The sequence below is a fragment of the Dromaius novaehollandiae genome, chromosome 8 (assembly GCF_036370855.1).
Source record: "Dromaius novaehollandiae isolate bDroNov1 chromosome 8, bDroNov1.hap1, whole genome shotgun sequence".
In the NCBI taxonomy this organism is placed as follows: domain Eukaryota; kingdom Metazoa; phylum Chordata; class Aves; order Casuariiformes; family Dromaiidae; genus Dromaius; species Dromaius novaehollandiae.
The window spans coordinates 21,529,894-21,545,105 of NC_088105.1; the positions used below are offsets into that span (position 1 = coordinate 21,529,894).

At 40.1% G+C, this 15,212-nt stretch overlaps 1 protein-coding gene across 14 annotated transcripts in view; it reads left to right on the plus strand.

Annotated features, from left to right (window-relative positions):
• The window catches only part of DPYD (dihydropyrimidine dehydrogenase), a 381,364-nt gene that overhangs the window by 357,256 nt on the left and 8,896 nt on the right, over positions 1-15,212 (plus strand). For all 14 annotated transcript variants that reach the window (XM_064515868.1, XM_064515870.1, XM_064515869.1 and 11 more), the window contains one exon: positions 9,924-10,067. In XM_064515868.1, coding sequence (XP_064371938.1) covers positions 9,924-10,067 — 144 coding nt within the window. The remainder of the gene's footprint in view (positions 1-9,923; positions 10,068-15,212) is intronic.

Here is a 15,212-nt window from a genome sequence, read left to right on the forward strand (position 1 = left end):
AAATGGAGCTTTGCAGTACCAGAAAGGGGGCTAGGCTGCTGCGGGGCCCTGACCTAGCTCATTTAGCAAGAGTGGAATTAGCAAATTCAGCTTAAAACGGCTCCACTCACCTGCAGGATCAGCAGCATTCATGATTGACAGGTCAGATGGTAACCAGTGCATGTAGGCATAGCAGCAGGGATACTTACGCTTTCTTACACTTGTAAAAAAGATTTATTTTTCCTTTTAGTACTCTAACTAGCACCTCTGAAGCTTCTTTGAAAGGACCTAAAAAACTGACAGTCATAAGGTACTGCTGGAGTTCAGTCTCCTCAGTAAATGTGCACCCAGAAGAGGGATGGTTAAATCCAAAGAAATAGATGGGTTTTGGTGGTTGTTTTTTTAAATGAGGCTGTTCCTCAGTGAGGTATCTGAACATCTCAGTTACCACCAGCTTGGAGAAGAAGGCAGTTAAAAGTGCCTAGCAATTGCATTTTTTCATATGATTGACTGCATTGATATGATGAGCACATAAGCTGAATGTATGGATACAGATATGCATACCCTATGGTATATGTACACAGATGAACATGTGAATACCAGCCTGATGTATTTTTACATCTGTAACAGTAATACTGCAAAATATTACTTGCACAAAGTTTTTCCAACACTGGGGCTCAACGGATGCTTGTTTCCTAAAAGCATTTGAATACAGTTACATTTGCTAGCCTGTCAGGTATTTATTAATAGACATTCTGCTGACATCTTTGTTACGCTGCTGCTTAGCTGACAGAATTTCAATTGCATAAATGGGTGGAAAGTCCTTTCCTCACATGTCCAACAAACTGGAGACAAAGTGCCTGCCAATGTTTTTAATTTCTTTTGCATGTTCTGGTTAGAGTGAGAAGAATGCTTTCACTCCGCAGTGTCATGAATATGATAATCTATGGAAATCACAGAAAGCAGGTACTTAAGTTAAGCACATACTGTACTATAGGAATCCCTGATGAATTCAAGTCTCTTCTGTTTAGAGAAGATGTTGTTGTCTAATAAGTGACAGACTGCCAGATGTTCATGAAGTAGCACAGTAATGTGTATCAGTATCTTCCTTCACCCCAGAAGGTAACATTTTCTTTATCATCTATGTCGTCCTGGCTTTTGATTGCAAATGTGTAAGTTTGCTTCAAAGATTAACTCCTTCTTTGTTTTACTGATGAATATTTCATGACAGGGGGACTTCAGTACATTTGTAGAATGCAAGTTTTTGCTGCACTACAGTAAACCTATATTCCTAAAATCTTTTCCTTCACAAGCTGCTAAAAACCAAACATTTGAGATAAAACGTGAAGAACAATTTGTTCATGATTTTGAGTTAGTAGAGAGAGTTTTGGCTGTGGTAGAAAAATGATGAAAGAAGAAATAATTGTTATTTTAAATAATGGTTTCAGGTCCACACTCAAGGATGTACCCTATATCTCATGGTGAGGTCACAGCAACATGTTTTCCCAGAACACACATTCATGTTCCGTTTAGTCTCAGAATTACTGCAGGGCTGGGGGTTTGCTCACATGCTTTAAATAATCATAGTTTAAAGAGCGGACAGAATAGTTGAAAAACAAAATGCAGTGGTATATACAGATGCAGTGCAGGGGACAGAGGTTACAGGAACAAGTGTAGGTGCAGTAATTATAGATTACTGAGACAGCGCTGTTTACAAAGCAAATACAGTTCCAAGGAAAAACAGCAAAATAACTGGAAGGCAGAGTTTAATTTTCTCTGAGGAATTATTGAATTCTGTCATTTATTTTGAAAACATTTCCCTTTCATTAAAGGCAGTGATGTCAGTTATGATTTGGCTCTTAGAGCAGTGAGCATGTGTGAACTCTTTAATACAAGGACCAAATCCTCTGCTGCTTCTTGCTGACATAGCTACAGCAGCCTTGGGGCCTATCACAACTGGTGTTGCCCCAAGAAATGCTCTGTTGACTGGAGACTTAGAGGGAAGTGTCCCGCCGCCTCCGTGGCCTGCCCGCATGCTGTGAGCAGGACCCTCGCAGGATTCCCGGAGGGAGGCTCCCATGAGCTGCTTACGTTGGCTGGACACGAACCCCAGAGCCAGTGGATGGCTCATTCCTGCCATAGGCCCTTCCCTTCCAATGTTTGGCACCTTAGCATTGCCAGACCAACACAGAGAAGACTGCAGCTATTTAAGGGAGTTTAGCTTTGACTATGTAAAAGATTAAGAATACTTAAAAGAATAAGAATTAGCAGCTTCACTTTCTCCATTGCCATACATGTTTAGTTTTTCATTAGTTGAGCAGTTTATGAGATTAGTGAGAAAAGCTTGTGCAAAATATTCTCTCCATATATCTATGAATATTAATATGTGTGCATATTATGTGCATATTTTCCATCTTCAGAGGAACAGAAATAGGCTTTTGGCTTTACTGTTTTTTTTTTCCAGAAGGAGCACAAGCTATCTTGACATTGTGACAAGATTTTGTTGTTGTTACTATTGCTGTTGTTTGGTACTGAGACTTTATGTTTTCTTCCTCTGTGGAAATGTTGGAACCATGTCTCATTTTAGTAAACTGTGAAAGTTCCGAGAAGCTGGAGGCAGACCGCTGCGATGGAAAGCGTTATGCTATGTTAAGTCTAGTCAAGGCCGTACGTACATACAGCTTATGATAAGGATTCTAGATTTATGCAGCCATTTTGAACACATTAGACTGGAAAAAAATACGCTTGAAGGATACGGAAGCAGCTGAAAAATCATTAAAATTGAAACTGCTTTCTCTGGAAAACTTGATACATCAAACAGAAAGTTTTCCACACGAACAAATGGGGGTCAAACATTACTAAAACCTTTGTGCTGAGAGCATATAAAATGACCCATAGAAGCCTGATTTAAATTCTTATAGCTTCTGGGTGAGAGCAGCTGTCTACCTTGCCTCAATGATAATTTTTCCCTTATCGGATTGCCTTTCCGTACCATGCTCCCTCTTTCAGGGGTCTTGCTTCACCTCTTACCCTCTCCAAACTATCCAGTCTCGTCTGCAATCTTCACAGTTCTAGCTTGCTCTGAGGCAGCCACCTGGCTCAGTAGCCTCCCAAGCTTTCCACTCCTAGCTTTTACCCTCCCAGCGGCTTATCTCCCCAGTTTTCCAAAGCCAAGGAGAAACTGTCACAGTTGTAATCCTCCCAAGGCAGCCCAGGGATGAATCCCAGCATTTTTGCATGTTTGCAGACAAGAAGGGTATTCTGTGAGGATACCTAAACCAAGTTCAGATCAGCTCTTCATTGTAAAACTTGGATTCATGAAGGATAAATAATGCCTGAGCAACCTGGTAGTCTTCTACAGTGAGAGAACTGGCTTGGTGGATGAGGGGAGAGCAGTGGGTGGTGTTTATCTTTAGCAAGGCTTTTGACACTGTCTTCCGTAGCATCCTCATAGACAAACTGATGGCACAAGAACTAGATGAATGGACAGTGAGGTGAAGTGAAAACAAGCTCCACTGCCAGGCTGAAAGGGTTGTGATCAGTGGCACAAAATCCAGCTGGAGGCCAGTCCCTAGGGATGTACCCCAGAGGTCAGTACTGGGACCAGTACTGTTCAATGTCTTCATTTAAGGCCTGGATGATGGGACAGAGTGCACCCTCAGCAAGTTTTCAGATGATACAAAGCAGGGAGGAGTGGCTGATGCACCAGCCAGTTGTGCCACCCTTCAGAGGGACCTCGGCAGGCTGGAGAAATGGGCCAGCAGGAATCTCATGAAGTTCAACACAGGGAAAGGCAAAGTCCTGCACCAGGGGAGGAAAAACCTCAGGCACCAGTACAGGCTGGGTCCGACCTGCTGGAAAGCAGCTTGGCAGAGAAAGACGTGGGGGTCCTGGTGGACAACAAGTTGGCCATGAGCCAGCAATGTGCCCTTGCGGCAAAGGAGGCCCATGGCATCCTGGGCTGCACTGGGCAGAGTCACCAGCAGGTCGAGCGAGGTGATCCTTTCGCTCTCCTCAGCACTGGTGAGACTCCTCTGGACTGCTGTGACCTGTACTGTGATCCCCAGGACAAGAGAGACATGGACATCCTGGAGCCAGTCCAGCAAAGGGCCATAAAGATGATTAAGGGATTGGAGGATCTGTCACAGGAGGAGAGGCTGAGAGAGCTGGGGTTGGTTAGCACCGAGCAGAGAAGGCTCGGGGGGATTTTACCGATGTGTATAAATACCTGAGGAGGGTGAGGGGGAGTAAAGAAGATGGAGCCAGACTCTTCTCTGTGGTATCCACTGACAGCACAGGAGGCAGTGGGTGCAAGTTGAAATACAGGAATTTCACTGAAACATAAGAAAAAACTCTTCTACAGTGAGAGCGGTTGATCACTGGAACAGGTTGCTCAGAGAAGCTGTGGAGCCTTTATCCTTGGAGATACTCAAAACCTGACTGGATACAGCCCTGAACAACCTGCTCTAGGTGACCTGCTTTCAGCAGAGGGTTTAAACTAGATGATCTCCAGAGGCCCCTTCCAACCTCCAACAACTCTGTGATTCTGTGAAGGTAGTTGTTCACCTTCGTCCTTTCCAGGCATTTTGAGAATTTGTTTTTTTTCCTCCTTTCTTCTGTCCTTCTCTGAGGGAATGCTGCTGGTTAAGTAACATCAGAGAAAAATCTGTTCATAAAAACAAGCTATAGAGAAGGAAGTGTAAGATCAACATCTTGTTTGATTTCTAAAACACACTAGTGATTTATATGGCAAAGCTTTAGTGAGAAAATTATCCAGCCATTTACATAACCACAGAGTATGTGGGCCTTTGTTTAATGCATCAGTATTACAACTAGCACATAATATTTCTTTAGAGCAATTTTAACTCTCCTTTAGCAATTCAGCATGTCAGACTTTTTTCAGTCTTCATTCTTGTTCTTGTCTAGTTTTGCTATGTGCAGCAGAAATGTCTGCACTTGAAAAATCTGAAGTATGTGAAATAAGACGATTCGGCTTCATATCCACTTCCAGATATGTGAGGGACAAGACTGTGTCACTTAAAATTGTTTACAAGTTAGAAGTGCATGAGGGGAATTTGCAGAATGAATCTTCATACCTTGGAGTGGAGGCAACACTCAAATATAAAAGAAATTGGATAATGACATTGCATTCAACAGGGGAAATTCTTCAGCCATGGGGAAACAGCATTTTTAAACCTTGTTGCCTCATAACTAAATTATATTGCTACCCCAAATTTCCATGTGCCAGTGATCCTTGTAATTGCTTATAAAAGTTCTTCATTTACTTTATGACAGTTACTCCCTGAAAATCTGATTTATGAAAATGACTGTTTTCTAGTGTTCTTTTTTATGCCCCATCTCATCAGCAAATACCAGCAGGATATACTTCAGATCCACCTAAGTACTGTAGGTACAGTAGTACTGTAGGTACTTATTTTTGGTTTATGATGATACCTAGTTGTCCCAGCTGAAATCTAACAGTAGACACCATGCAGTCCCTTAGCAGGAGATAGCTCCCAAATAAACAACCCACAGCTGCAGCATGGAGACATACCTTGACTTTCCTGGAACAGGGCAGCAGACCAGTTTAGAAGTCAGAAATAAAGTCTTGGTCTTCTGTTCACTAGCCTGTTCCAGCTCCGTTCCAATTAGGGGGTACTTGCTAATGCTCCCATAATAATTACAGCAATCTGAAATGAGAGATACCCTCTACTTTTTGCCATTAGGAAACAAGCACCTTTTTTAGTTGATAATATGCTCAATTACCTTTAGATTGATCCATGAATAAATTATAATCAAAACAGACTTCTTCACCTTAAAGCTTTTCTGGCTTAAGGTTTCATTGTTGATTCATTATGTTGTCAGTTCTCTATTGGCAGGGTAATGCTTTTTTATATCTGGATCGAGACAGTTTTAGTGGAAGATACTGTTATCTTTAAATGAATAGGATTTAGCTTTTCTGGTGAGAACAAATTCATCAATGATGAATCCCTGGAGAAACTGCTGAAACAAAAATCACAATGTTGCTGGAGATTTGTACAGTTCATCAGTTAAAAGGCAGCTTTTGGAAGTCTTTAGCAAGAAGGGTTGGGGTTTTTCTTTCTTTCTTTCTGTAAAATACTCCAGCACAGTATTTCAAGCTTCCAGCTTTGGGATAATGCAGTTATAAACAATGAAATAAAACCAGTTAATATATTTATTTTGGCTCTACTATTGATGTTATCCTCTGCAATAGAAACACATTAAATTATGGCTATATAGAGACAGATGGATACAAATAATGCAGCTATAGACATCACTGATACAAATATATCAGTGGACAAGACTTATCTAATTACTCTGCTTGTTGCAATCTTCTCAACACATGCTATGATCCACATATTTGTATCATTTTTTTTTTCTAGGCAGATGTTGATATGACAAAGATTCTAGTGTGCAGGGAGCTTGGTGACATTGAGATATCTGGAAATTAAAAAAAAAAACTTAAGACATATTGTAGAAAGATTTCAAAAGCAAACAGGGATTTAAACCCACCAAGTTACTGTGCTAGAGCTTTCATTGGACACTGTGCTGTTAAATTCCGCACGTGCTTTAAAAGATATCCCCTGAAGTGATTAGAGGGTGATTTAATTTAAAACTCTCTTAAATTTCCAGCTCTTTGGCAGCTTTTTTAACACATTTCCACTTTTGCTTTAACATGTAACTCACGTCATTATAATACTGTGTGCCACTTCATATGGCCTTTGACTCCAAAATGTTTGAAACTACAGCTCTGAACAATAAGCAGTCTCGTCTACCTTCTGTATGTCTGCATTACTTGTAAGGAGAACCTTCAATAATGTCCTTCCTGAGCTCTAGAGGCTGCATTTTCATGTATTATTTATTGTTATAGAAAAGATTGCTAGTTTTCATGTTTGATAAAATTTGGCTTGGCTGCTTGTGAACTGCCAGACTCCAAACACAAAATAACCAGATCATTTGTACAGGCACACAGTCAACTTCTGTCAAGTCAATGGACACTCACTGTATATCCCCAAGACTAGAATAAGACCCAGGTGCTTAGTTCATTATTTTGCATTCCATTTAATCTAATTCTTGATGGAAATACAAGATTGCACAGTAAAACCTCAGACTGGATGTTAGTTTTTTAGGTTAATCATCACTTCATTTATTCTGAAAAGATTGTTTAACTTAGCCACATTCATCTCATTACAAAGCATCTAATATAGTATCTTGATGGCACCAATGACATTGGATGCTTTTCAAAATGTCTGCTGTACATTCCAGCTAGCAGCTATGTTAGACCTAAAAATCGGAATACTTTGAGGCCACACCTTAGAAAAAACTTAGAAAATGAATTAATTTCCTTAGTAAAGCGCTCTTCATCTATACACAAAAATGACCTTTTTTCCCCACACTTTTCCTCAGATCACCTGCTTTATTTCAATGTGGTTGACATTTCTGTCTGTAGAAATTAGGAGGTTATGCATACATTAAGAATATACAACAGCAAATGATTTATTCTGCAAAGATTTGGCTATTCTTCCCAAAGGTGATCCTGTTTAATCAGTCAAGCCATAAAGAACTGTCTCCTCTCTCTACACCATCAGTTAAAACCGCAGCAAAATTAGCTTTGCTATCTACTCTGAAAGTCAGCAAGTCAGTTCCTGGCTGGAGAGGGAAGAGCCCAAAAGTGTTCTGTCACCAGGTCTCCTTCCCGCTCAAGCCCGGACCTGTTGGCTTCAGCGCATACTCTGTGGGGAGAATATAGCTTCTCCATGACACTACTTGTTTGGTAAGCCAAAGTGTATTTCTAATCGATGTAGCCTAGCAGATGTACAAGAACAATTTTTCTCTCAAAATTTGTATTTCTGACTTTTTGGTAAAAGTCTTATATCCTAAAATTCATCGGAAGAACTGATTTTCTTTGTGTGTGCATTCAAACCTGTTGTAGAGACTGAAATTAGACACATTATTCCTTTACTCATTTTCCTGTTTAAAAACTCTATTTTTACTGTCTTATTTTGCTTTGGTGTGTAAGGCTGCTATCTTACTATTGTTTGCAGTAATTTTTAAAAGGTTCTTGTAAGACATCCTAGAACTTTTCCTCTCAAAGAACAGAAATCCTGTATTTTTGGCATCTGCACAGAAAGAAAAATTTGGTTACTTCTAATGCTAACCTTTGAAGGTATTCTACATATTTTACAGTCATCTACCTATCTTCCTTTAACACTTAAATGTGTTTTGCAGGACCATATAACAGCCAAACCTTATTTATCAGTTATGAATTCTGGAAAATTCATATTCATGACTTATGAAGTTGACATCTGTAGGGAAGCCCTTAGATAAAACATTTAGGAACAAAGTTCCCATAAAACAGACAAAGCAATAGCCTTTTGGTAGCTGGCAGACACAGGCTACGTGTAGATTTGGGACAGATGGGGTCTGCAGTGTACCTCACTGTCCTGGCCTTGCATTTGTCTAGATTGCTGGTTTGCCCCAGAATATGGCTCATTCTTGGCCTCTGCAACAGAGCTCCTCCTCTGGAAACCACCCGGAGACTCCCAGTCTCATTCTGACTTAAAATGTGTTGAGGGCAGAGACCAAGTCTCAGAAGCTGGGGAACATTTCAAGGACCTCAGCCTTTGGCTATATGCTGAGTGCCAAAAGCCTAGCAGCCAAGAAAGCTATTATTTGTCATAATAATAAGCCTGAGGTCCCAAGGTTGGGTATGGTGACTGACAGAGCTCATTGAGGCATTTTTCTCCTAAGTATTATTAGAAGAGCAAGGTAACCTCTTCTGAATTTACTTTATTTTAAAAAAAAAATTGTTAAATTTTTAAATAATTCTGTTTTTAAAATTCACATTGAAATTCCCTCTTTAAAAAATTGATAACCACAGCAGTACTCTGTCTTGTTGGATATGCTCTTTGAAGTTGTTTTATTAGCATGAACTAATGCTAGCAACTACTGAGGCTGTGTCTCCCCTGTTACAACCTGGTAGTTTCTACAGGACTCGAGTAGCTTCTGAACAGGGTTTAGTTAGGTGGATAAAATACTTTTGCATCATAAGGAACTAGTTGCAGGGGAGGAGGGGCATGGTCCGCTGAACAAGCAAAAATCCGTGTTTTCAACCATTTTTCATTGACCTAGGTCTGAGATCATGGCATGCTGCAGTTTTCCATATCTCTCTTGTGTACCCAAAGGGACTTTTTTTTCAGGAGGTTGAGTGTTTGGCAAGTTTATAAAATCTGAACCAGCACTTTCAAAGTTCCTGGATGAGACGTGAGCTTTGTATTTCAGTGAAATCTTCCTCTCGTGCTTAATCAGGCCCAAAGAGCAAATGTCACAGAAAAATCTGTAACTGGGATATGGAGGTGAATTATGGAATCAGAATGTGTTTCTGTTCATTTGGCATTTGTTAGCCTTACTTTGACAAGCCACGACAACCTTGTGTCATCATCACAAAATACATGTTTGTATGCTTTAAAAACACATTGACATATCCAGATATCCCTAAAAGTATTCTCAAACATTGGTGGAGCCCTTCCAAGTAAAGTGATAGTTTTATGACACCTTTCCACATATTATAGCAATAAAGTTACACATTTGAATTATTTAACATGATACATATTTATATATGAGCAAGTATGCGCTGGAGAAATAGAAGACTTGGATGCTGACCTGCAGTTCAGCTATTTTCATGCTATGGTATGTTGGTGTTTTAATATTCAGTTTATATTTTGAAGTCAGATCCTGAAGTTCATATTTGATTTTTATTCACTTCTCACACGGGTGCAGTCCCACTGATTTCAATTTCAGCTTCTTATGTAAAAACAAGTCACATTCAGCAAAGACTTAGGATCCTGCCCTTAGGATCTGGCTCATTCCCTTTGCCATGCCTGCTCATTAAGCATAATCATGTTTCCTGATTTTTATTTCAGAAACTGCCTAGTTTTGGGCCTTACCTGGAACAACGCAAAAAGATAATAGCTGAGCACAAGATTAAACTGAAGAAACAGAGCACAGCTGCTTTGCTCCCAGGGAGAAAGCATTTCATTCCAAAGAAGCCCATTCCAGCAGTCAAGGTAACTAAAATATATGCTTATATATAAGAAGTGATCGGCCATCATGCAGTTGACATGCACAGTCGTTTTTAGCAGTTTGAGTTGGTTATTACTGCTTTTAGGCTTGTTAAAGGGCATCAAAGACAGCTATTTATGCAGACTTCCTAGCTTTTAACCAAAATCGATGGGAAATGATTTGCAATGCACATGTATAGGTATTTCCTTAATGTCATTTTCAAAATCAAGATATTCAGGCAATGGAATGGTAATTGTAGAACAAGAACACGAGTAATGCCTTGAAGAATGAAGTAAAACCATTAATAATTTCCTTTAATTTGAATGCAACAATATGAGCTCAGTTCTGCATGTTACTTTTTGATAATTTGTGATGTGCTAAATACCTCCATCTCTCATGCGGGATAAATGGAAAAAACCTGGTGTTCATTACATATGAAAACTGAGTCCTCAGTTTTCAAACTCAGTTTTTAAAGCTGGAAAATGCTTGCTTAAGTAACTGATTCACCGTCCGCAATGCGTAAATGTCAAGGTGAAAATAAAACCTATGACCCCATCACAGATAGGTAACTTTCATGATATGATCAGCCCTGTATGAATTCTTGCAAAAGTAAGGCCAAAGATAAAATACAACATGATCAATGGCTCAAAATAACACATATAATTCCGAAGAGAATATTGCAGAATTTACCAGCATACGCAGCATTGCAAGCTAGTTGATACAATGCAGAACAGATCAAGGACAATTTTTGAGTCATCATCTTGTCTAAGTTGAAGAGTTTGCCACTTCTGTAGACCTCCCTTACTTTTTTGGCCTGATTATTTTGGTTTGTGCCATGCTATTGCAAATAGCTTCCCTCCTCTTGTGCTGAGGTTCCCTTCCTTATGTATATGAAAGGATCCAAAGAACAGCAATATACTTTTTCTCTTTGACAATGATCAACATTTTCAAAGATTGCTTGACCTTAAAGGTTTTATGGTTCTATTCTCTTTGTAGGGAGAGTATTGATGTTGGGGATAAGAGAAAGAAAAAGCAACAGCCAATAACTGCATTTTCAATGAGATAGCTTGCTTCTAAAAACAACAGAAAACCAAAAACTAATACCATCCAAAAGCAAATAAACAGCATGAAGGAAAAAGTTTAGCAAGAGGGAAAGACAGACATAAAGACTTGAAAAAAATAAATAAAAAGTTGAGGTCAATAATTTATCAAGCCCAGCTCCAAGTACAAAAGCAAAAAAGAACCCAATAGTAGAAGTTTGGTTAAAAAGAAGAAAAGAGGCCCTACTTCAGGAAAGATAAAGTGAATTCCCCAAAACAAAAACTTTTGTTTATAAAGACATTGAATACTTTTATGTGGTGTCTGTGAGGAGCTTCTCAGAGGAATCAGGTTAGCCTTAATTAAAACAAGACTGAAAAGACTGAAGCAATTAGGAGAAGGTAGGATTCACCAAAGTGGATTCATGAGTCTTTCAGCTCGACCACCTCTTTAGAAGGGAATGTTTTAACCATAATGAGAGAAACAGCAATGAGAGAGGCCCACTAAGGAACAGCGGTATACATGGACTTTTCTTTAAGTTAGGCAGCTTGTTACTCCAAAAGGAGGTGTTAACCAAGTTTGTCATTAATAGATCCATCCATACCTCTGGCTCTGAGACCCTTCCCTGACCACAGATTCGCCACAGAGGGAGTCGAATGAGCTCGTTGAGTGATTTTATCTGTAACTGTGCAAGAACTGCTCTCCCTTAGAATTATCAGCTCCCGTATTATCTGCAGACAGTGCTGTCCTGGCGGATCCTATGAACGGAGCAGGGAATGTGCGTTGTTAGTGCAGACTGGATATCCCTGGGGTGGGAAGGGTCCGCCTGTGCCGTACGAGAAGCACGGCAATGCTGGCCTGGCAGCGGCGCGGGGCAGGCAGTGGCGCTGTGCTTGCAGAGGCTGTTGGGCCCTGTAAATCCCTACATGCGAGGGCTGCAACCCAGCACCCAGCACGAGGGCCCGGCGGTGCCCTCGGCTGGTTGTTCTCCACTGCGGCATGTAGCATGGTGGTGCTCGCAGGCAAGGGTGCGAAGAAGCAGACTGAATCCTGGGATTTTCCCTTCATTCTGAGAAGTGCTTTTAAATGATTTATGTTTTAAATTTAAATTTAAATGTTTTGTTAAATTTTAGATGTCTGTGTGTTTGTGCGTGTATGTGTTTTATGACTGTTAATCATCTGCAGAGCTCTCAAGCTCATAAGGGCAAACTGGTGGGCCATCTCTTTCTTGCAGCAAAATGTAAGGATGGCTACATAGCTTCAGCTCTGGCTGCTTGTGAAAGTCTGACTTTTAAATAGTTTAAGCCTCTAAATCCTTTGGACTCCTACAGCTATTCCCAGTTTTCTGGAAAAATGAAGGAGTAGGAGGAGCTCTAGAAAGCTGGAAAGGACCTAAGAGCTGGCTGTCCTTAAAACAGCAATGTCCCTTGGTTTGGCTGGTTGTATTTTTGAAGACTTGCTGCAAATTTATTGATGCCTGCCTAGAACTCCCTCATCTGTCTGATCTGCTGTTGGGTTGGTGATATGTAAATTCCAACATTTGTTTAAATTCTGCCTGCTGCCAAAATGCCTCTTTTATAGACTTAAAAACCCTCCGTGATTATCCAAAATCTAATTTATTTTTTGGATGGCTTTTCCCATGGCTTTTCCCTTTATTTTCTCTATTTTTCAATATTAATTGAAACTGCATACTTTGATATTCAGCAGTTGTTTCTTTTCGCACTTTTCTGTAATATCAGAATTCCCACAGTGCTCAGATATATGCCCTGGATCTTTTCTTTTTAGTTGCACTTGTGTACAGTTCTCATGCATGTCTTTGCCTGCCTCAGCTTACCTCCTTGTTACTTAATTTTCTTTCCTTCTATCTTTTCAGGGTTTTTTTTCCTAATAATTTAGTTCTTTGTCCTTGAGGGCCTGTACCATAATATTTGGTCACCAATTATCTGCTTATTTTATTTGTTCCTTTTTTTCTCCACAAGTCTTGCTGTGTAGGTTGCCCTGTTCAGCAAATTTAAACTACTTTAAACTTTCTGACATAGCTTTGTTTATCAGCTTAGCTAGGACATGATATGTTGTCCCATCTGTTGGAAAAATATCCGTAGTGTCCCTCAAGCTTACATTCCTCCTGTTTGAACTGTTTTTCACTCATGGGTGTGACAATACGTCTACATGGTCTTTTGCACATATATGCAAGTCTGTTATACTGATGCTGGAAGCATCTGGCTGGAGGCCATCTAGTCACATTTACTCCAGTGCTGTGCATAATCTGTAAAACTCTCTGGAGAGGTAAGGTATATTGGGCTAGGTACAGCACTTTTCTGCCGTAACAGGGTACCATTTGGATCATTCCTGGCCGGCACCCAGGTGGTTCATCACGTGAGTAGATTTAGCTTGTGCTTGCCTGCCTGCAAAAGATGATGTAGTCATAATCTTCATCATGAACTTGCTTATGTCAGGTGGAACTATGGGTCTGGGACTTATTTTTCCTCTAGAGTAACTCTACAGCTGTGATTTATGGGACCCTGAGTCTGCTTTTCCAGGTATTGGCTCCAAAATGAATCACAGCAATACCCTGTGTGCTGTAGCCTGTAATGGTCCCTTCCCTAGCACAGTACCTCAGAAAGTATTCTCATTAGATATGACAGTTTAAGCAAGTTTGAACTAATCTTCAGATGTGTGGAGACATCCTAGAGTCAACCTTCTCTTCCTTCCCCCTTCTGATTGCCAAAAGACAGCATAAAGAGGTTGTGTAATGTCTGGTATTGAGCTAGTAGCCCAAAATAGAGGAAGGACACTGTGCTACTGTATGTAAAAGTTCTCCAGAGTTTTCTTTAATTTTGTTTAAACTAAAGTCAGTGTCAACTTCAAAGTCCTCTCGTTCAAACCTTTTCCTGGAACACAGGCAAGCATATTAAATAACATCATATATAAACCAGAAAATTGAGGCACTTTCCTCTGTTAATATTTTGCCTTTTCTGAACATTGATCATTATATTCCAGCTCTTTATTTCTTTTTATTTCTGCTTAGCCAACTTGTTTAGCCAACTTCCAATCCCACTTCATGGCTGCTTAATTTCTTGTGAAAGCCTGTGTCAGAGGCCCATTGAAATGTAAAACTTACCAATTGGGTTTTTTTGTATTTATTGCTTCACAGTGTATATAAAGAATTGTAATAGATCCAAGAAGCACAGTTTTCCTTTACAAAAGCCATATTGAATTATGTAGTGAAGGTTCATTTGAGTTATTTTCGAAGTCTGTCTTTAATTAGTACTGCAACTGTTTTACTTGATATACTGAAATAAGGCTTAGAGGTCTCTAAATCTCAGAGCACATTTAGTAACTTTTTTAACTACTGGCAAAATATTTGTAATCTTTCAATATAATGTTAGTTTTAATGAGATTACATATTTTTGTTAGCCACTTTACATTAATTCACCTTGGCCGAGTACGCTCTTGTCCTGGTGGCTTATTCTTCTTAGTCTATTTTTTCCCAACTTTTCTTCTGTTGTTGTTCCTATCTTTGATAGTACCTCAGCTTTATTACCAAAAAAGAGCAGGTGGAAAGCAGGTATCTCCCTAATGGAGATAAAAGACTGGTACACACAAGTCATTTAGTTTCTCTGCAACATTTCATCCTCTTTCAATGCTTTCTTAATTGCCTAGGAAGGGCACTTCTGTGGAGGTTCACGATAATGAACTAATAGAGTACTGGGGAACAAGCACAGAACTTTACTGTATGTCAGATGATTTGCTGAAGATCAAGGTCGATGCCCTCCCTTAGGACAGGCTGCTGCTCAGGAGAGGCAGAGCTCGACGCCTGTTGCTCTGCCGATTACTCCATGCACATATATACACGGTCCTCACCTGCAGTTGCTGGCAGCGTCACATGCCCGGCGGTCCCAGGCAGTGAACCTTTCTCCTGAACATTGTGTAACATGCCTAAGTGTTTTATGGGGACTCAAAATGTGCACTAAAAGCACAGCATACACGTTCTCTTTGAACTTCCTATACGAGACCCAGTACCTGCCTTGTGCATGACTGGTGAGAGGGTTGTGCTGTCCCTCATCTCTAGAGCACACAGAGTGTGGTCTGTGTGAAGCTGGAGACTTGTG